Source organism: Colius striatus, chromosome 1 (assembly GCF_028858725.1).
Source record: "Colius striatus isolate bColStr4 chromosome 1, bColStr4.1.hap1, whole genome shotgun sequence".
Taxonomy (NCBI): Eukaryota; Metazoa; Chordata; class Aves; order Coliiformes; family Coliidae; genus Colius; species Colius striatus.
Window position 1 is genome coordinate 91,684,735 of NC_084759.1, and position 23,747 is coordinate 91,708,481.

General features: G+C 42.1%; 1 protein-coding gene across 1 annotated transcript in view; it reads right to left on the minus strand.

The window, feature by feature from the left end:
- The window catches only part of BACE2 (beta-secretase 2), a 47,995-nt gene extending 24,693 nt beyond the window's left edge, over positions 1–23,302 (minus strand). Inside the window, exons 1-2 of the mRNA XM_061988623.1 lie at positions 22,991–23,302; positions 1,197–1,285 (exon numbers count right to left, since the gene is read on the minus strand). Coding sequence (XP_061844607.1) covers positions 1,197–1,285; positions 22,991–23,302 — 401 coding nt within the window. The remainder of the gene's footprint in view (positions 1–1,196; positions 1,286–22,990) is intronic.
- Between the last annotated feature and the right edge of the window lie 445 nt (positions 23,303–23,747).

Genomic DNA, 23,747 nt, shown 5'->3' on the forward strand with positions numbered 1-23,747 from the left:
CGAGAACACTGATAACCAAATGTAACCTTCAAGTGATTTCACAGCCCTTCTCAACATACAACCTCTGCCACTGTTGCTCTTTCAAATGGTCTGTGGTTCTTATGAGAAAGGCCTTGCCCTTCCTGACTTAAGAGAGAAGGAATACTTAAGCTTTTAATTCCTTGCAATTAAATTTCCTCTACTCACTACCTATAGAAGGGAGTATCTGGAATGTAAAACATTGCAGTACTGCAGAAATAGCTTTCAAGCGTAAGTTCTGGACTCTCCAGACCCATGTCATACCAGAGTGAGATGTAAAATATCTCCATTAACATCTGAATATGTGACAAGAGGTATGGCTATTCTAGTAAGTAAGTGACATGAAAATATAATTTTTCTCTCCGTCACCTGTGCATCTTACTGGAAAAAGAAGTGCAAAACCACATGTTAAAATACATTAAAAGGTAATGGGAATGGTGATACTCTCCAGCCTCCCAGTTTTCTCAGTATTTTCATCCATGTGCTTCAGCTAAAGATAGACACTGTGTTTTGGAGAAGTTTACCTGAAATAATTGAAACTAGAGAAGGCCAGATAGGAAGGAAGAAAGGAGAGTGATTCAGACAAGACAAAGCTGTGCTTGGTTGTGACTAATATCATCTCATGCTAAACACTGCAAATTTAGTGCATAACACCAAAACCACCAAGTCATATCTTATAAACAACCAAATTCATCAGGGTCTGTCCAGATCACTAACTGATAGAGGTCCTTGGCCAAATTAAATGACAAATTAGTTTTTGACTAATTTTGGTTTTGAATAAAATGTTGAGTAACAGATACAATCACTGGGTTCTAATTTTTGTTTTTAAACATACAGAAACTATATTTTATATTTTAACTCCTTCCAAAACTATTTGGATAAGAAAATGACTGAAACTGGTGTGATTTTACAAGTGATTTTTACCCTGCAATCTTCTTCCCTTTTCTCCAATCAGCACTGGATTCAGAGCTCATCAGTCCCCATCACTGGGACTGCTGATAGTGTCAGTCAGGACTTTGCATGAGGCAAGGCCAATCTTCCCATTCAGGCAACAAACATCCCACTCGCATAGGATGTCACAGGAGCCCCATGAACTGCTTATCATCCTCTTTCTCATGGAGGAGTCAGAATCTAAAAAGACATCCTAACCCATCATGGTGTGCAGAACAGGTACTTACAGCTCAGTATTGAAGTAGGAGGTGACATCAGGATCAGGCACACCTGCTACAGCAAAATTACTGCTCCCAGTGTCAACCAGAATATTTAACTGCCGGAACAGAAGAAAGGAGAGGTGGTTTTCATATCCAATGAAACAAATAGATGCAAAAAAAAAAATCATTAAAGCTTTTTTTTTCCTAAACTACCTTCAGTTTTAAATTGATGATGAAAAATAAATGCAGTGTCACATTTGAGAAAGACATGCTGCTGCAGCCCCTTCAAAACAGCTGATCATGCTGAAGTGCTTTAAAATAGTCCTGTTCCTGGAAGGGGGAAAACCCGCCAAGCTCGTATTCGCACAGCAGATGAATTCAGAACTGTTTCAAATTTCTTTTTGGCCCAATCCATGTGTCTCGGCAGCCTGGCTCATCTGGGACACAGGCTGAATTGCATACTGTTTAAAGCACTGTTTGCCTTAGAGCTTATGAAGTTTCAAGGTAGAAACTGAATGTAAGTCTAAGAAGAAATAAGCAGAAGCACAAAGTTGCCCCATGACTTGGAAAGCGTGGGAACGATGCCCAGCTTGTCCCAAGCAACAGGAACCTACCACAGCCTTTACCGCCTTTAAATAGGATGATGGTAGATTTATAAACATCGTGAAAAGGATTGATTGAAAGCTTCCCTAAGAGCAGGCTATTTGTTTGCTTACCTGGGAGGATGACTTACGACAAAAATTGCCTAACAAAACCACATGGACAAAACGAGACACCTTGCTTCCCCATTTGGCTCAGGTAACCAGGCTGGTTCCCCACAGCTACATGATGGTTTATGCTAACAGAAAGCAGAAGGTAACAGCATGGGAGCAAGCAGCCAGATACAGGATCACCTCTTTCAGTGAGACATTAAACGTAGTGTCATTAAATGATAATTTAAGTCAGTCAGAGACTGTACTGCTACCAAAAGCAGTAGTCATACTTTTCCCCTGCTCTTGGCTGGATGTTTCCCAGGGCTCTTTGGCATAAGCACTCATGCCCATGGGGCATGTGTGATGCAAATCAGATCAGGTTCCTCACCTACACTCACATACACACAAAAAAAATTAGCAATCTGCCATATCAGACAGCTACTTGAAAAGAGATGGTAGGAGAACATACTAGAAAAGGGTGATTGCCTCTTTTGGTGACAGTGTGGTCTCAGATTGGCTTAAAATGATTGTGAAATTATGCTGTAGGCAGTAGGGGACACACCCGCTCCCCAGAAAAACGTTAAGGAATTAATAATTTTTCGTGGGAGAGAGTGAGACATGAGGACTTGGTTGCCCATGGTGTGAAGACAGCTCAAACTGGCCACTTTGGTAGTCCTCATCACTCCCCTATGACGTGAGGTAGCTAGGGATCTAGCACTGAAAGTGGACACGGGAAGAGTAAGAGAGAATGACAGACAAAATGAGTTTGGTGTTGACAAAGGAAGTGGAGAAATAGGGCTGATCTCAGAAAGCAGAGTAAAGACAAAGAAGGATAAAGCATTTGGGGAAGCCATACGGAATCTTTCTTTAATGAGTTTAAAAACCAAGCATGGACAAGTGAGAGATGATCATAGAATGGTAGAGGTTGGAAGGGACCTTTAGATATCATCTAGTCCAGCCCCCCTTGCAGAAGCAGGGTCACCTAGATCAGGTCACACAGGAACGCATTCAGGTCGGTCTTGAAGACCTCCAAGAGAAGGAGACTCCACAACCACCGTGGGCAGCTTATTCCAGATGTTCAAAAACATCTTTGGTTTGCTCAAGGTGAAGGAGAGAGGAGATGATTATCCTTGTTTTACCTAGTTAACACAGTATGGGATCGAGGAGCTCTGACATTTAAACAAACACAAAACCAACTAGTAATCTGTAGGCCTCTCTTCTGAACCGCATGCACACTCTCTCATTGGTATTCACAGTCCTAACAATGCAAAAAGAAACAAACCCAACAATTTTATTCAAGTGTCTCACTGTATCCCAGATTTTAGATTAAGCGGAGGCAATACATTAAAATTTATTTTCCAACCACACAAACCAGACACAGACATTTAAAACCAAAAAGACACCTACAAGTTCACTTGGCTCCAGGAACTGAAGCCTTAAAAGAAAATAGAAACCTCTGAGGCATGGCTTGCAATAAAATTCAAAGTTTGCTATATACTTTATTTCAACGACATCAAAAGCCTAACATTTTGTCAACTATCTAACAATTCATTTTCCCCCCTCTCTGGGCTAGAAATCATATTAAAAATGAAGAACAAAGAGCAGCTACAAGGTGTGCATCTATCAGGATCAACAAAAGTTGCCTCAAAGGGGTGCTGCAGGGCTTAAATTAATTAGCCTTTCGGAGGCAATCTGTGATGCTTGAGTAATGGGCACTATACATCAGCTGCATAAATACATGTAGGTGTTTCCCTAGCTTCAGTAATATGCATGACACTATGCACGGAGGAGGACTTGAGGGGAAAAAATAAAGCCCCAAACAAAAATCTCATCACTAAATATGACATATATGAAAGATATTTTACCCCCACACCTTAAATACAATGTTATCATCACAGAATTCACAAATCACTGAAGAAAAGGGCAAATTTACTACCCACAGTATGGAGCAAATCAACATTTCCAAAAGAAAACAGATATCCTCCTCCCCCCAAAAAAAAGATTAAAAAAAGAAGAAAATACAAAGCTGGCTAACCATGCAAGTGCCAGCCCACTCGGACACAGCAGCATTCACATGACAGATCACTATTGAGGCTGACATTCTCTATCCGCATGTTTGCGCATAATGAGATGCAGGCAGCCAGGGCAGACACTGATTTATTGTAGTCCTCACAATAGAGCCAGTGATTAGCAGCTCATTTTGGGGTGGGTATAACTTACTGAGTTCTCTTTCTTTCCTGGCTACCCTTTGGGTCTGAATTTTCTTTAGTGCCTTCACGTCTCATTAAGAACCACTTTCATGTTGTCACCACTGGAGCCTACTTTATTCTGCACTGCCTGCTGCTGGTTTAATGGTGCTGCTGGGGGAGCTTCAGGCAAGCTCTGGTGACTCAAAGGGTGGAAACCGGAGGAGCTGCTTCACATCCAGAGGTCAGCCCTGCCCTCTCCCAAAAGATGAAGCCAAACACCCTCCCCATCTGCTGCATTTTGCAGCCCAGTTTACAAACAAAACCTGGAATCAATGGCACCAACTTGATTCACTGAGCTACACGCTGTGACAGCAGGAGAGTGGTCATACATCTCTGTGCCTTTGCCATTCTGCCACAGGGACAGAAGACCCTGATGCCAAGGCAGAGTCAACAGTGGTGGTAGTGTCCCCTCCAGCTGCCCCAGAGATGGTGAATCAGAGCTGTCAGAGGCAGGAGAAGCAGATTCCTTGGGTTTATGATGGTCATCTTGAGTGAATCACTTCCTGTCACCAAGAACTGATTATTTAGTGATAAATGACTGTTTTACTAGATTAAGTCAGTTTTTGTGAGACCCAAGGTTGAAGAGACATGGCTGAACAGAATCACAGAATGGTCAGGGCTGGAAGAGACCTCTAGAGATTACCTAGTCCAATGCCCTGGTAAAGGAGGTTCACCTTGATCAGGTTGCACAGGAATGTATGCAGGCGAGTTTTAAAAGCCTTCAGAGTAGGAGACCCCACAATCTCCCTTGGCAGCTGTTCCACGGCTCCCTCACCTTCAGCTATGAACAAGGACATGACAGAAAAGCTGCCCAAAGACTGATGACCAATCACGTGCCCAGCATTAAAAACAATTAAAAACTATTTTCCTTTTGCTTTTAGAAGCACGAAATGAAAGCCTTGTGTTTGTTGGGGTTTTTTTTTTGGTTTTGGGGTTTTTTTTGATTGTGGTTTCCAAGTTCAATTTCAGAAAGCTGACAATAAATGCAAAAGGCTTTTTTTTCCCCTGAAGGTCACCTTTACCACAGCTGTGGAGGAATAAAATCTGCACCTAGTATCGTACCTGGAGATTATTTCACTGGATGCATTTCCTATATGGAAATAGCATTGTTATTACTACTAAGAGGTTCATAAAGATCCTTAGCTATATAGAGTAAGTATGATAGCAACATCCACCTCTACCATGACAAATTTACAGAGGAAATCTGACACTCTATCTATATGCCATTAAAGTTGTGCTTATAAAAAGAAACAAATCCAAACCTGTTTACTGAAAGTCACAAACACTGAAAGCTGAAGCCTCCTTAGGCCATGTGTTTTATATGCTTTTTGCTCTGAAGGGGTAGAGACACTGAAAAAACCCCCAGTCACAGTGATTTATTTTAACTGGAAGTCAAATATATTGTCAATACTTCAAAGGACCCCTCAAACTTTGCTTGATTTAGCAACAACATCAATTAGCACTTACTATGTGCCATCTTGCTCCAATAATTTAGCACACCACTATGTCTTTAATATTTTTAAGCTTTCTATTGCTGAAAATGGTCGTATTTTGATATCAGAAAAAAAGCATTGCTTACTGACCTGTCATCTTTTCTTCATTCAGCAAAGCTTTGTCTGCCTGTGGGTCAGGCATCCGCCCTGTCTGTTACACAAGTGGCGTCAATGCGCCGTCATCAACATCTCGCATTATCTATGCCTCATTTAACTGCCTGGTGAACAGTAATTTACAGTTATACCACCATGCATTCAGAAAGTGACTTCCTTCATATTTTCAAAGAAAAGTGACAGAATGTTCCACTCTTTCCACCTTTGTTGCACTGAGGCTGCTAGCATCTTCTAGGAGGGACAGATCTTGCCTCTGTTCTGCTCTACAACTTATTCAGACTGAAGTTTCTCTTTCCTGTTTTAATTTGAGGTCGGACATTTTTGGTAACTTTCAGAAAAATATACAAAATAAATCCCACAGGCTAAATGTGCATAATATACTTCTTTGAAGCAGCAGTCTCAGTCTGCAAGGTTTAGCATACACAGCCTTTTCCAGGTGGAAACCTTAGGGCTTGCATGCAACTCTGTCACACTGCTGCTTTTGATGTGATTCCCTCGGTAACCCACGCTGCACTACTGATAATCTTCATACCCATTAAAAGACTGGCCCATGGAAAGATCCACTGTCAGTTTTCTTAAAGATAATGGGTCTGATCTTTTTAGGTCGAGCAATATATTTTCACCTCTGGAAAGAAGACACCAGGCCACAAAAATGTATTGGTCTCTTCATCCCTGCTTCAGCAGAGGTTGGGGGGGGGGGGGGAAGAAAAAAAAGATTTGCACAGATAGAGCCATAAATATAATAATCAGTCTCACTCAGTCTTACATTTACTCTGGGATTCAGTCAAAGACTTAATGATAGACAATTGATAGCTTCTACTGCACAAGCCAGCAGACCGAAGAAGCTGGCTCAGTAAAAGTTTATGATGAAAAGTACAAGTGATCATGTCTTCTCTGGGATTTTAACTTGACCCAAAGGCACTCATTTCTCTTCCCTTCTCTCCCATCTCCAATAAAGAGAACGATCATTCCACACTAGTAACATTCATATGCCGTTCAAAATCTTGTCCTGCTGTGCTTTCATGATTTCTCCCACACACACACTTAAAATAAGGCTTACAGTCCTACTCTGCTTGATGGAGTATGCCACATAGTAAAAAATGGCTTTTTTGTCCACATGTAGAGACTATAAATAAGAAGCATCCCATTACTGGCTCATGAGCTGTTACCACATAACACAATTCACTGACTTCGAAGTCCATCCCATATAACAACTCCTGAACTTGTAATGTGTCCTAACCCCTCCTCTTTCTTATTTTGCCCAACACATAATAAATCCCACAGAAAATAATTTGCTAGACAGTGCTTAAAAAAAGGTGCAAAGAAGTGCTACGTTTCTTGTTAGGCAGCTAGAAATTATTTGGCTAACAGCTCTTCTTTTTCAATCTGGTTAATAGATAGGAAAATTAGTTGCCAACTTAAATACTGCCTCATTTAACACAATGATTCCTAATTACATTATCACCCCATCTGGCAAGAATTGCTTATAACCACCACACAAAAAGGAAAATACACTAGTAACTATATGTCATGTTTTCACACAGTTATTACTCGTTATTATTGGCACAGACCATCAGTCAGGTTATTTCAGCAATTTGTTTCTATAAATTAATAATGTTACAATATACAGCAACTTTTAAAGCACTGAGTTGTTGTATTCTTTTTTTCCTGTGTTACTTGGAATTATCACAGAGTCACAGAATGATAGGCGTTGGAAGGGACCTTCTAAGGATCATCTAGGCCAACTCCCACCCCTTGCTCAGGGAGATCTGCCAAGATCAGGTCACTCAGGACTGTGTCCAGGTGAGTTTTGAAAAACTCCAGAGAAGGAGATTCCACACCTTGCCTGGGCAGCCTGTAACAGGGCTCCCTCACTCTCACAATGAAGAAGTTTTTCCTTAAGTGAAACTTTTTGTGTTCCAGCTTTTTGTTCATTACCCTTAGTTCTATCACTGGAATCCTTTACTGCCTACTTTCTAATAAATTCAGAAGACTAGGCTGTAATATAGATCTATTTCTCTTAAGATACAGAAATAAAACCTAAATAAAAGATGAATTAGAGGAATATTTGGAAGCATATCTAGATATAGGAACAAAGTTAGATATAAACCGAAAAGAACTCTACAACGACACATTTCCACTTACAGATCAATACATGTTTTGCTGAACAGGTAAGACTGAAACCAAAGAGGGGTAAGTTTGTTGGTTGGATGGACCAGCACATTGCCCTTGTACACTGAGGCAGGGATAGGACTCGCATTTTTCATTGCTCATAAGTGGCCCCTAGACTGGACCAGGCCAGGCCTCATTGCAGCACTTCACAGAATGGTGAGGTTGGAAAAGGCCCTTGGAGGTCACTTGGTCCAATCCTCTGCTCAAGCAGGGTCATTCAGAGCCAGCTTCCTAGGACCGTGCCCCGAGTATCATTCCAAAGACGGAGACTCCGCAACATCCTTGGGCAACATGTGCCAGTGCTTGGTCACCTCACAGTATAAAAAAACCTGTTTTTTCTTATGTTTAGAAGGAATCTCTTCTGTTTCAGTTTGTTCCCCCCGTCTCTGGTATTGTTACTAGACACCTAAAAAAAAAAATCCTGCTCTGTCCTCTTTGCACCTCCTTTTAGGTATTTATGTTAATTGATGAGATATTCCCTGAAGACTTCTCTAGGCTGAGCAGTCCCAGCTTTCTCAGCCTTTCCTCATGTGAGAGATGCTCCAATCCTTTAAATGTCTTCATTGCCTTTCACTAGTCTCTCTCCAATATGTCCACGTCTATCTTGTACTGAGGAGACTAGAGCTGGATCCCAGCACTCCAGGTGTGGCCTCACCAATGCCAAGTAGAGGAATCTAGAAAAACAACTCAGACTTTTGGCTGATAGCTGCATGGCCATTAGTGAGAAACACCTCACCCAGAGTCAAATGACTATTTGCAGCTAGGACAGTACCCTACTTCACCTTTGAGGAGAAGAAGGAGGAAAGAGGCAGGACCACATGCTATGCTGAATTGGGAAGAAGTACTTCCCCTGGTACCCTCAAGGGAGGTCACCTCAGCAGAGACAATGGACCTATCCGCCTCCACATCCCAAAAAACTCATTTCATAGTCATAAGAAGGGTTTAACCATGCAGCCAAGGTAAGTGAGGCATTGTGAGAAAGAAAAATGGGATAGAGATTAAAGATTTTCTAATGATGTTTGTTCAGCAGGTGGTGTCTATGTTTCACTGCGTCACACTAGGGACAGAGAGGAAAGTGATTTATTGCAGCATGAAAACTTGGCTAAACCAGGAGGTCAGATATATCACCAAAGATAATTCCTGCTTTCATAATGGCAGAAGTTTGCCACAGAAACTATGGTGCGTTTGTAGGTTGTGCAGTAAGCAGAAAAACAAGTGGCAAATGGAGGCTCTTCAAGGCAGCAGCAGATCAATCCCATCAGCGCATGTCTGGCATTTGTTGTCATTCCCCTCACCATATTCCCAGCTAGTGTCAGAACCTTGGATTTGACCCCACACCTATACCACCTTTTCTTTCGTTCTCTCCATCACTCACCCAAACCACTCAGCAATCCCTAGACACATCTGCAATGCCCCTAACAGAAGATCAGGTCTTTTGCCCTCGATCTTTTCATGATCTGCACTGCTAGACTGGGAGGAATACTTTATAATTTTTTCCCCCCTCTGAAAGCAATCTCTTTCTTTGCTAGAAGATTACAAAGCACTATCTGGATTAGCCAATCTATACGTGCTTAAGAGTACTGCATGCTTCTGTGGTTGAGATTTGTATTAAAAACACAAATGCTAAAATGACTGATTGCTCTGAAGTATAAACTTGCTAAACTAAATTATGAGTTGAAATATAAGCATCTGACTCTGGGACTGATGAATAGTTATTTTGAAGAGAAATATTATAGGAAGTGCTTTATATATATTATCATTTTGACAATAAGGGAAGACTATTATGGTTTAAAGACAAAAAAAAAAATAGGCAGTCAATCAATCCTGGTAACAAAACAAAATATCTATTCTTCATTTCTGTGCTCTCCTTTCTGCCAGTGCTTTTGGCTCCCTAAACATTAGCATTCTTTCTGCACATGCCATCTCATGTGGTATCTTATTTTTCAGGCTGAAATTTATTCGCTGTGTCTAGATTTATCATACCGCACATCCATCCTATTCATGCTATATGAACATGCTTTGCTGTTGAACATGAGCTATTACTTGCTTATCTTCCAGCTGCGTGAATCGTAGCAATTTTGTCTCATTGCCGTTTCAGAAAAGATTAACCTTTTTTCATTTTTTTCCCCAGATACAAGTCCCTCTCCCATATCATACCATATAGGTGACAAAAAACTTTTTGTGTGAGGCAACCTTCTAGTTCACATAAATCAGCTACTGCTGAAGTCACAGTCTGCTCTAGGCATTGGGTCTTAAGGAAAATCTGGACTAGTTAAAGTTCAGTAACAATAATTTAGACATCTAGAAAAATTTCACCTGTAAATAACCACTGAAAGTCTTGAACTAGTTTGAGAACAGACATCAGCTATTTATACTTAAGTACACACAGAGCTCTTGTTAAATCCAAAAGCATGTTTCCACCTGTTAGTAGGTGTACAGGAATTACATTCATCAATTTTCTGCTAATTACAGTGCATTACTGATGAGACAGGGAGACTGCAAGCTGAATGCCACAGGGACCAACTCTTACATAAAACTGCAAGACTCCTGAGGAATCCCAATGCCCACGCAGCCTTGGTTTAGAGACAGGCTACGTCTAAGCTCAGTGCCATATCTGAATTAGTAACCATCTCATCCAGAGATGCTCCCTCTCTAGAGCACATGACTGCCAAAGGTGTTGCAGAGACAGCTATTAATTCAATAATTCAACAGCTAAAAAGAAGCTGAAGAAATGCCAGAAGTCTGTCTCTACCACCAGCATGACTCTTCTTGAATGCTATTACCGATTTCATAGTCACCTTCTCACACTAAACCTCCTACTGAAACCACCAAGCATGGCCACCACAGAGCAGATCTGCTGGGTACTGCTCGGCAGGATTTTGAACTCTTTTGAGCAGTGGACAGTCACATTAGAGGGCTACTAGCCCATGGTGCTATGGGTGTTGTAGAAGGACCTGAGAAGAGGGACAGCTTCTAGCTCCATAGTAAACAGGAGGGCAGCAGAGGTGGGCAAAGGGCTGCACGACTGTGCTTCATGCTACAGGACCACAGACACTACCAGCCAGCAGAAAAAGGTTTTGCTGTCCCCAGATAACTCCCTCAGCAAGCTTCTATGCATTTGTACCCTTGTGCTTAACCACAGCCTGTCTCACTTCCCTCCTTAAGAAAACCACTGTCAAATTATTTCGGTTGACCTGAAGCTAAACTTTCTTAAAAAAAAAAGAAGACAACTTTCCCACTGAAAAACAACAAACCATCCACCTCAAGCGTCTTAGGTTAAATTAAATACCTGCTACATCTGTTCTGTTTACCAGTGGTACTTAGGGCATGATACATTGAAAATATAGTCCTATGTCAAACAATTTTAGATTTTTTTTTAGTAAAGGAAGAATTAAAATAAAAGGAGAAAGCAACTTATCATGCTAATATGCTACCTTTCAGCATATAATAGCCGAGGAGGGCTTGTTGCTTTGTTTTGTTTTAAAGGAAATGGAATCAGTCAGCCTACATTAATGTATTATACCCAGTGAATGATTACAGTTAGAAGCTGCATACAGTTTGGAATTTCAATTTTTTGCTCTCCAAAATTAGCTTCCAATTTATTTTGTCAGGTCACCCTTTTCTTTACCTCTACTGTTGATCAGGCTCACAGCAACTGCTGTCTGGAAAAAGAAAAAACAAACAAAAACATTTTTAGTTCTTCTCTACCTAGCTTCACAAGTCCTATATTATTAAAAAATAAAGTTTTGAAACTAAAGCAACAATTCTCCAACTGCAGTATCGATAAGACTGAAACAGTTGTACACATTTGCACAGAGCCAAGCTATACTAAGTAAACTCAACAAACCCTAACTGACTAACCTTTAAACCTTGAGACTCTACACGAGTCACTGCCCATGTTTACTGTGCCATTTAGAAATAACAGAATTAATCAATGGCCACGTTTCAGACTTCAATACAGCATATAAAGGCCATTCCTAGTGATCTTGAGTGTAGGCTAGGAGGTATCTAGTCTTATGAGTGCTATGACTTTTTTTGGGCAATGTCCCTTTTGTCAAAGATGCCACAGTACCCTTGTGCTTCAGTAGTAGGTAGAAACCTTTCAAGAGAGATTCAGTCTCACTCCTGTGTTTTTACCTCCATTAAGAGATATCAAATTTAAATAAAATCTCAGATTTCAAATTGTACTGGAGATGTGAAACCAAGTGCCAAAGCTGTTCCTGCAATACTTAAAAAGCTTTTGAAGGCAGCAATTAACTTTGAAAAAGGCTACGTTTTGGAGACAGGTAGGAAAAAAAATAAGTCTGTAGGACAGCACTGAGAAAAATCAGAGTTTTGAGAAGGCTGCACATTGGGTCTGATCTCTCCTTTCTCCTCCTCCTGTCAACTCACTCTCATAGCGACACAATTCTTTTTTTTTCCCCTGCTCTGTCAAGATGGGAGTTTTGGAGGCAGGTGTTCACTTGCAAAGGTTTTTTGAAGCCTGGATAACTGCAAGAAGGAGAGGTGAAGGCAGGACACACCTGACACATCAGGTCTATTGGTTCTCCCCAGAACAGGCTGTTCCCAGTGGCACTACCATACCCACACAGCGAGGCCATTCATTATAATGTCCTTCTACCTGTACTTACTGTCTGCTTAGGGTTTTTTCAGTGCTTTTCTTCAGGAAGGATATTAAATGCTTATATGATATTTTTGCAATCATTCCCCGAGAACATCACAACAAAACCGATGTGGATAAACGTAATTTTTCTTTTATTTTCTCTATCCATACACTGCAACAGTGAAGTAACCAATCTTTTCAAAACATGAATGTCAACAGACAGGATTACATGGGAACCCCCCACTCTTGCTCCTTAAGTCAAGTTCATGGCTGTGAAAGCAACCTCTTCCTCCTGGAGGCCAGGAAACTACCCACAATCCCATGTTCACACACTGGGATCCCTGGATTCTCCATAACCAATAATCTTGGTTAAGTAAATAAATCAGCACACACCTTGGAAAATCAGCTATGAACTCCCTGTACTTCAGGGCATGATCTCTTCTATAAAATCCCACAACTTGTTCTTCAGGACTGGGCTTGTAGCACTGCCAGGTTTTGTTTAAGTTGCGAGCTGCTATAGCACTTTATATTGCCAAACTGGCACGTTTCACCTTGGGGAGCTGGAAAGACTGGTCTCATCCTGTAACTCCCTTAAACTACCTTCTCATCTGCCATAGCAGTACCTACCTCCAATTCTCCCTTTGTGCCCAGAAATAACCACAATCACGTACGTTCACCAAACTCAGGGGTTGCTGCTATGTGGATGGCAAAGGAACGTGACCGGATCCACTGCTGCAGGCAAGGGGAGGGAGGTAAGAAAGCAGGAAATAACCCTTCAACTCCAGCTATGTCAAGCACAAGGACTGCAATTTGGTTATTCTGATTGTAATCTCTACTAGAAAAGCTGTGCCACATCTCTGGGGAAAGGCTTATGGTCAGACAGCTGACCACTGGTCTGAGCTGTCTTAGGTGGCCACAGGAATGTACACAGACAGCCCCAGGTCTCAGAGCACAAACAAGGTGATGTAACTTCAGTGGTTTTATTTCCTTAGTAATTAATAAAGGGAATACAACAGACAGAAGGCTTTTGCTCCCCATTCCACATGACCTATTTAGGATATTACCAAAGAACAGAATTTTATTATCATTCTGGGTATTTCTTGGAATTATACAGAGGTGTTCAAAGGCACAAAGAGAAAGCAGCTTTCTACTCCATAATACCAGGAAGGACTATTTGACTGGGGAAAACAAGGCGAGAAAAAAAAAGAAAAAGAAAAACCTGTTAAACAACATCACAGTGATATGTCAGATTTATTAAATTTAAGAGCAACCTTTTTATTAAAATTTATTCTAACATTTTTACTGTAAAATTTGGCAGGGCAATTAAAAAGGCAGTTTTTATTCTCAAGTGAAATAAGATACGATTTTAAAAAGATCTTTTAAAAGCAGCAGTGTTCCTCCCCCTGCTATTGGATTCATTTATTTCTCTCTCTCCTTCGCAAACATGCACACTTTACTCTTTTACCCTGCCTAATACTGTAGAGGCAGCAGCTCTGGGAAATGAACTAGCTTCGCCTGTGGCTCATACATCATTACAATTGTTAACCAAGTTCCACTATAAAAATCTTTATTACACAGGAGAACACAGATGCATGCAGGAACACAGCTTTATTTTCAGATACTAGGTTGAGTTCACAGGGCAGTAAGTTAAAATGCTTTTTTATGCTCTCAGGTTGACAAAGTCTGCTACTACGAACTGCAACAACACACAGAAGACAAGCTTCCTGCTATCCATTCCTCTGTATATCAACCTCTACACATGACCAAGCTACCTTCTACTTTGGCCAGGGGTTACAATCCATTGTGTGATGGTACCTCAGACCTCACAGCAGCCCAGGGCACCGACATTTTATGCACTATGCCTATACACTGGAACTGATGATACTCAGGCCACTGGAATTGTGGAAGTTTGCCCATTAGTAACAGCAAATGCTGTTGTGCACACCTGCCAAGGAGGAAGTCTCCAAACATGAACAAAAACATGCAGGTATATCTCTTATATTTGGTCACTTGCCATGCAAAGGTTAACCCAAAGACTCAGCAGACTGGAAATGAAGATTAACTTTAGGTGGAACATGTAATGCACACCAGCATTCACAACTACAGCTACTAAGAAATTTTATTAACTCTTCCCCCACCCCATACATTATTTATCTCAGCAGTCCAAATGCAAAAATCTGGCACTTTGGATCACGTGAAATATGTGTGTTATTCCCTGAAGGTCTCTGCATCTGTGAAGTAATGAGAAGATTATTCTGTGACAGAAACTGAAGCACTGTGACTGCATCAGATGTTATCTCGCTACAGCACTTCTCAGACTTTTGTAAAGTGTGACCGCCTTTGGACTCCTGTCTTATTTGCAACCTGAGAGCCACCGAGAAGAAAAATGAATGAATTAAATAAAAACTTCTTTAGTCACAGAAAAGTGTCAGTAGGACTGATGAATCATTTTCTGACATGGCTCACATTTTACTCTTACCCATAGCAGACATCTACTAGATAGACAGCAGAGTGAATGAAAGCATACGTCTTTCCATACCACATTTAAGCAGCATGGTAATATTGCCCTGAAGACTTTCCAAACAGTACAACATACTCAGTCTTGAAAAGACACACCAGCTGTCAATTTCTTGTGCTGGAAACACTGACAGTCAACATTTCTGAATTAACAGGCATCATAATGGAATTTTGGTAGTTCAAAATTAGGTAGGGGAAGGGAAAGGAAAAAAAAAAAAAGAAGAGAAAAAACCCATCTCCCTCAAGATTTTGCTAAGCCACAATTTCAGAAATAGACCAAAGCCTGCTGTCAAAAGAGACACTCTAGTATATTATTTTCTATGCCAAAACTACTGCTGCCAAAGGCAATCTTCAAAATTTACCTTCTGCTGACTTGACACATTTTTTTCCTTCCCCAACAAATGTTTCAAGAGGGGGACACAACCTCTCATACAAAGGCTTTGCAGGTAAGCCTTTTATTTCCGTAGAAGCCCCAAATGGTTTCTCTCTGGTATGAAGCTTCCTACAGTAGCAAAGCAAGAAACAAGAGAGCTCAGGTGGGTAAAAAAATTCTCACATCTGGCCTTGATGTGGGCCTGAGCATAGGCCTCAGCAGTGTGATGGGCTCCCAGGCATCCTTCTACAGACCACCCTTGCAGGCATATCCACAAATACCCAGGAATAATCTTAGAGATGGCTGAGTAAAGGATCCAATTACTGTTTCCCTGTCAAATGGGAGGAGCAGCCCCTTAATGCTAGAAGGGTTATGCTCCCATTCCTCAAGCAGAGAGGTGACTCTAAGTTCTTGAGTTGTCTGTTTTCCTTTAAAACAAAAATGCCAATGGGAAAAAAGTAGTGCTATCAAGCAGTTTTAGATATCTAGGAATGGATTAATCTGTGTCTTTATGGAAAAGAAGCTTACCAAGTGTTACTGCAGTGTTAGTACCTTTCCTCTTTTAAAATGAAACTGGATTAGCAACAATTTAGAGATATTTTCCCTAAACAAATACAGTCTAGCTTAACAATAGTTTTTGCTAGTAAGTAGGTATAAAAATAAACCAACCACAAAGCTAAATAAAATCAACTAATTTTAGTACTCACAAGCTGAGCAAAGAGGACAAAATCTACACGTAATTTATTTTTCACAATTTCTAATTATTAGTAAAGCAGTGGTGAGGGGGAAAAAAGGATTGTAGAGTGCAATTACTGTCTTAACAGATTCCCTTCAAAAGAACATTTTAATTATGACACATTAATTGTATTCAATGAATTGTAATTTTCACTTGAATAAGATTTTTCCTGTCTAGCTTATTTTCCTGGAATTCCCTCTCTGCTGTACCCCACAGGTTTCACCTATTTGAGGAGGACTCTGACAAAATCAAAACCAAGCTCTGGAACATCTCTCACCCCCTACCCTCCCTGTAAAACACTCTTGGAAGCAAAAAGGCAGTGAGAGCAGAAAAAGGAGGGAAAGGCAAAAGGAAGAACGTGGGATCGACTCTGTTGGAGGAGAGAGGAGAAAAGACTGTTATTTTATTAACCTTTGGCAAAAGACAAAGCAAACGTTGACTCTGGCCCAAGGCTTTGGGAAGGCATGAGAGCTGACTTTGCTGTGAGCTGACTTTGCTGTGTGACTGTTCTCGGAGGAGCACAGCCCAAAGCCCATCAGACAGCCATGCCTGGAGGGAGCCAGTAAGGCTCTTGGGCAGTTCTGGGCTGCCACAGCCTTTGCTGTGCAGGGCATGCAGCCACTAACAAAAACCAAAATGTAGTTTTTGCTGACATGCATGAGCTACCTCAGGTGCTGCCAGTAGTAACAGAGCTCACTGCGTGTTGTGGAGCCACCCAGAAAAGTATAGTAGATCACTTATGTACAGAGGTCCCTCTTGTCAGAACTAGACTGTTACCAGACCAAATTTGGTAGTTTCTACTAGCTTGGCTCTGTAACACCACAATCTAATCACATGGGTGGCTGAGATATAGGCATATACCAAGAAGACCACACTCTTGAAGTGTTACATTAAAACTAAAGGACTTCATGTTCAAAAACTTGCAGGGAAAAGTAAAACCAAACTTAAGTCCTGGGCTATTTTGAGTCCTTTGAAGGCCGCTGAACCAATAGATACAAATTCAAATGTAAAACTTTTGATATTAACCGCAGTGTGGCATCTGTAGAACATGTATTGGATTTGCTTCATGAGTTCAGACCTATGTAGTGAAACTAGGCTGGAAAGCATAAGATGTGTGACAGTCCCATCAATGACAGGAAAAAACACTTCCTTTTTCTAAGGAAACTGATCGCTGCCTCCTTTACTTTGAAGATCTGATCTGAAGTCCTAAACTGGACAGAAATAGGAGCAACCAGTTCCTTCACTTATTTACAAAAAAATCTGATTAAATCTGTATTTCAGAGACAGCAAGAAAGGGGAAAGAGGTATGTCTGATTCATACTGGAGATGCACACGTGCATTTTATCAGCTTTCTTTTTCTAGTGTAGCTGTGCTTAACAATGACCAGGTAACATTTCAGGTCTGACTTACTTCACCTACAATAAGTGAGAAATTTTCAATGATAATAAAATGTGGAGGCAATGTAATAGCTAACACGTCCTCACAGACTTGAAGACATAAGTGTCGTTCACAAAAATAAAAACTCCTGCAGAGTGTAGTGGTTTTTAAATATGACTTCCCAGACACTGCCTCTAGAGCTCAAAGCCCTATTATTAAGGAGTAAATTAGGTGGGATTTGCAGTAGAAATGAGATGAAAACAAACCAATGGATTAAAGAAAGCCCATGTGGAATTCTTGTATGTTTGCATGTTTGGGATTATTAAAGAAGTTACCTTTTTTCCCCCCATCCTCTAATGGACAAGTTATTTGCTTACCCTCTACCTTCCTCTTTCCAAATTTAACTGATGTTTTTACCTCAATAGAGAATGAAATAAAAAAGTGTGATCCCGACACCTGTTGCCACCACCCCTGTTCCTCTGACAGATCTGCTGCCCCAACCCACCTGGATCTGAATATATGACTGCTACGAATCACAACCCCAGATAATAAAGATTCCATCATTTTTATGAAGGAGAAAAGAGCACCTTTAAAGGAGCAGTTTGTGGGGCTTTAATCCAACTGACCCTCGAAGAGGAGCACATCCTGAGTAGAGCCTTGCTACAAAGCACTAACTGTGCCATGCTATACTCTGGGCAACTGCATTGTAATTAACACTTGTGTTTTGGGTTATTTTTATACTACAGGCTCCACTGCCTCCATGCACTCCCTTTTGCAAAGGCTTATTTTGTATGGAAGGAGGTGACAGAATGCTAATTTGAAAAGTCAGGGAACTTTCTGTCAACCCAAACCTGCTATGTTTGTTTGCTTTGCCTCTGGTCAAAAACATGTTGGACCACAGTACATCATCATATTAGTATGCATTTTATTTTCAGGTGCTTGTCCTTTTTATTTTGCAGGCATCCAACAATAACCACCACTAAAATCTACCTAACTCATCATTTAACTACAGTATTTCAATAGTACTTCCATTAGAGAGATCTGGAGGGATTTTGATGCTGCCACCTTAAAATACTCCAATACACCACAGCATTCATCTTTGCTCTTTGACCATTACTTTTTTTCATAAAGAGCTAAAAAATAAACGCAAAAGACCCTCATAATGAAAGGCAGACAGACAGACTTGAGTTGGAGCTTGCCTTCTAGTGTTTGAATCTGGAAGGATCACTTTTTCAAAACTTCTTGTATCTAGAGAGATAGTAAACCCCCTTAAGAAAGCACAGCTTAGCATCTTGGGGAATAGCACAGCTCCCAAAATCAGGCCCTTATCACCAATATAGCAAGACTAGTGAAGCAATGAAATTACAACAGCAGTTGAATCTTTCCTCACAACCTTCGTTCCTTCCAACATTCAGGAAATACACACTATCAACAATTAAGGAAGAATGGCTACACATTCAGAACTTTCTAATGTGTGTGGTTCATCACCTTCAAAATACCAAGCTATAAATTATAAGAGTCCATGACACACTTGAGGTATTTAATATATATCCTTCTTTATCCTTCTTTTCTTTACTAGCTGGAAGAAATTGGAGGTAAGATAACCTCCCAGCAATTACATGGAAATTGGAGTTTGTGTTTTGCAGTGAAGGTCATCAGATCCAACATTCAAATTGACCTTAAAACTTTGGAGCAAGTTTACAGGACGTGTTTTTGCTCACCTGCTGCGCAGAACAAACTGTCATTAGGAAAAACAACAGAGAAAACCTCTTCATGCATAGAATGAAAAATTGACATGAAACTTCAGAAAGCAGCTGTGGCATTCAGAGCACAAGTCAGATCCTATTGCCATTTCAGTACTCGCTAATCAGACCATGAAGAGGCAAACGCTCACCCTCTCTGAGCAATAAAGTTATGGTAACATTTACCTTGTCTCTATAAAAAACACAATTCTGAAGCACAGTGAGGCCGGCAGGACTACCACTACCTCACACAATGAGGACTAGCGTAAGAGGCAAGATGAGGCAACAGTACTTTCTTGGCAAACATTTAATGCAGTCCAGATGGACTTCAAGAAAGCTGTGAAGAACATGAGATGCGTTAAGAGTTTGTCTATTCTACTGGTCAAATGCTTGTAGGAGAAACAATATGACAAGAACTGCGGTGAAGATCGGGAAAAAACCCTAGATGATCTTTGATTCAGTTCTTCACCATGCCTATAATCTCAGGGCAGGCAAAATAATAAAAGATAGAGCAAAGGAATTCCATCAGATTATTTAAAGACCTAAGAAGTAAGAACAGTGCACACAATTCATATTGGGCTCTTGCCATCTCTTATTTAAATCTAGAATTGGAAGAAGTGCACCTGTACAGACAGGTGTAAAGCACATAATCTGTCAGAAGTAGGACACATAATAACACATCCATGAAATGAGAGACAAATGTATCACATTCTTCCATACAATAGACCTTCCTTTTCACCTTTCACATAATTCTTAAGTAGGTCTGTGTATGAATGAATGAAAATTAATGAGGTTAATGCCAGCTGACACGGATCTGGCAGCTAGTCTGGAGATCTGATACAATTAAGAAGGATACTGTATTATGAAACTGGAAATGATCAGAAACACTTTGGCTGTAAACACTTTGCAAAACTGGATTGACTGCATTGATCTCTCCACTTGAAAATAAACTTGACTTCACACAGCTGCTCTATTTTTGTATCGTCAGAACAAGTGTTTCAGAACTGCCATTGTGAAACTCGGTTCTGTGCTGTGTTTATCTGCTGCTATATGTATGACAAATCGGAGCTGGAACGAAAGCTGAACAGTGTGCCTTAAATGACCTGAGAAACGAAATTCTTTGGTAGTAGCTTCCTTCCAAGAACAGAAATTAAAAAAGGAAAATTTCTAAAAATGCAGTTGAGCAGTAAAGCCAGCTCAGTAGTGCTGAAGTCTTTCACAAATGCTCATTCCCCATACTGGCACGGTAGCTTTCAATACTTAACGCACACACTTCCAAAGTTACCAGGCACCAACGCTATAACTGTGACGTCAAGTCCTGTGCCTCTTCTCTTGCTATTTGCTAGAGAATATTGCTATTTGGTCTTGGTCCACTGCTGCCTTGTTTGAATTTACCCATCCCCTTTCTGTGACACCGTCTGGAACAACAGCTCTGTCATGCACCTTTCTGCTCTGACAGCGCAGAAGCAAAGCGGTGCTGTTCTGCAGCCCTTCTTCATTGCCAGTATCCTTCTTCCTCCTTGGCAAAACGTCAGGGCAGCGCCACCTGCCCGCTTGGGCTCAGCAGTCCTAGGAGAAGTCTGAGTGAGGAAGAGAGTTAGCCTGGGGGAAAGTCCCACGCTGGAGGGCTGCAAGAGTAAAGGAAGGTGTAAAAGCAGATTCTAACATGAGGCAAAGTCAGGTTGGGAGAAGCATTTAAAAATCACTAAGAGATATTGCTCCTTCTCTACCTGATCATGACCCACTCTGACTTCAGCGATTACTTGCCCGAGGAGTTTAACATGATCCCAATGCTTGGCAGTATCAAGATACTTGCTTTTAGCATCTGCACTGTGAAGGATTCAAGTAGCACTAGCCTGTAGCAGCTTTGCTTTAACCTATTCATTGCAAAGCAGAAAAGCAAGTACATTTGTGATCTTTAAGTCTTCCAGTTTCAGGCAAGGAATGAGATAACAAATTCATCTCCATCAAAAGTAGAGAATAAATTTTAACTGTGCTATACTGAGTCACTACACATCAAGAGCTGAATTTGGAAACACAAGCGCATTTATAACCTTACTTACAACCTTGGTGGGCCTACTTGTGAATAAAGCTTCACATGTGCTAAACATCAGTGGCGATCTTCTAAATAATTAACTTTGCAACAACTCAGAACTGGTTCAAAATAGTAAAAGCTTTGCAACCAGATTCAGAGCTTTTTTTTTGGTCAGATTGAAAAAAAAAAAAATCACTGAGGCACATTTATCTGGAATCTTACATCACAGAAAATACAAGTAATACTAGCTGTTAAGCCTAAGTGAAGCCTCCAGGCACACTGAGGGCAGCACATTTCTCCTTCTTAGACCTCCAGTCACACCATCAAGAACCTGTCATATTTTTCCCTTACTCAATTTCTTCCAATTTCACAATCCCCCTAGACATGCAAGAAGATGATATGCTTGATAGTCACTTTTTCTACCTTTTTCTTTTTTTTTTCAAGACATACTGAATTGGATTATTAGTCCAATCAAAGTCTGGTATCTGGATGCTGGCAGAAACCAATATTGAACGTTCCCTGGAGGAAAGAAACACACACAATGCCACACTAATAGAAGTAGTCAAATAAGATGTACGTAACACTAAGGAAAAAAAATATTTCACAGCCTCTGTGGGCACACCTTGATAGACCAGACCTAGTTAGCATATTTTTTTAAACTCCTTTTATTGACCATAAAAGAACGTCACTCTTTCTCAAAACATGTATTGATCCCACTGTTACACATTTTGATTAGAGTGAGGATGTGGCCAGTCTTCTCACATTCAAGGTGTAAAAAAGAAAGAGCTCACACAAGTCCAAAATCGTAACAACAGCATAACAATCCCTGTTGGCTAGGCGTTTTGGCATTCATTGGCTTTTTTATTATGTAGAGGCGCTAAAGGAAAAGGAACTCTCTCTCTCTGTGTGTATACACTGGGAACGCAAGGACACAAACTCCCCAAGCGAACGCGAAGTTCTGAGGAAAAACCCGGAGGGCTTTCAGGAAATTAATCCCCACTCAGCTGACTAGTCATCCCCACCAGCAGCCCAGCACCGCTCCCCTCCTGGGATCTCATGACACAGATGAAAAAGCAACTACGTTGCAGAAAAACTTCAGCAATACTGGTGAAGGCAGATGAGGGAGATGCAAAGAAACACGGTCTATCTGAAAGTAACATTCAAAACACACACGTTCTTTGTGTTACTAATGAGTACCAGATGAATTCCCGAAAGAAGAGTCTGGTTTTGCCTAACCATCACTAAGTTTATCAGGAAGATGTCGAGGGATTCTCCCAGGACCACCGGGAGGATGTATCAAAGCGGCCGACCTCAATGCATAGTGGCTTTTAAAAAAAGAATTTTCAGAGCGCATCCCCTGACACTAAAACACCGTCGTCTCGACTGACGAAACAACTCACTCCGGATCAAAACGCCATGAGACAGCCTGAAACCGGGGACCTGCCACCAGGCACGCACTGCCCGCACCAGTTCACAGGGTCCCCAGGAGGGCAGGTGGGGACGGGACGCGCCTGCCTCCCTCCCGCCCGGCCTGCGGAAACTCGCTGCCGCCGCCGCTCCCCCGCGTCAGGCACCGGCTCCGGCTTTCGGGAGGGGGGGAAGGAGGGAGGCGCCAGCACTGGGCACCGGGAGAAAGTTGCACTGGGGCTGTGGGGGGGGGCCGGCAGGAAAAGTTAACACCACCCCCCCCAAGCCCACAGCCCCCGTCCCGCTCCTACCGCCTGCGGCGGGGTCCCGATCAGCATCTCCAGGTAGTAGCCGCGGCCGGAGTCTCCTTGCAGATTCTCCACCATGGCTAAAAAGTTGAGGGCGCCCGCCGGATCCGAAGCTAAGGCCAAGCCGTCCGCGGCACCGAGGGATTCTTGCTGCCGGCTGACGCTCCCCGGACGCAACACCACCGGGGCGGGCGGCGACCCGCCGAGGGCAGCCGGGTGGGACACACGGAGCGGGAGAGAGATGAAAGCCCGGCAGAGCCCCGCGGAGCCGGCCAGGAGGAGCAGGAGGCCGGGAGCCACCAGCCGCGTCCCCATCCCGGCGGCAGCGCGGGGGCCAGCGGGCGGTTCCTAACTGCAGCAGCTCCGGCCGGAGGTAGCGACCGCCTGGCTGCCTGAGTCGAGCAGCCGGGGAGGGGGGGAGGAGGAGGAGGAGGAGGAAGAAAAAGGAGGGAGCGGCTTCCCCACGCCCCGGCTTCATCTCCCCCTCCCCCTAACCGAGCTCCTCCTCGCGTTTCTCCCGTACAGCCCCCGGGCAGCTGGAGGGAACGAGTCACAGTCTGCTCCAGCTACTCGGGTACCATAAAGGAAAGTTGCTGCGGTTCGGCGCCCGTGAGAGAAACTTCCCCACTCTTCTCAGCCTAGCCCGTAGCCCCACTAACGAAGCGTGACGGCACTGTGGCGAAAAAAGTTTCCTAAAGCCTTGAAAGGGAGAACGGCGGGCGGAGAAACAGGGCTCCGGTACTCTCCCGGTGTGACGGCG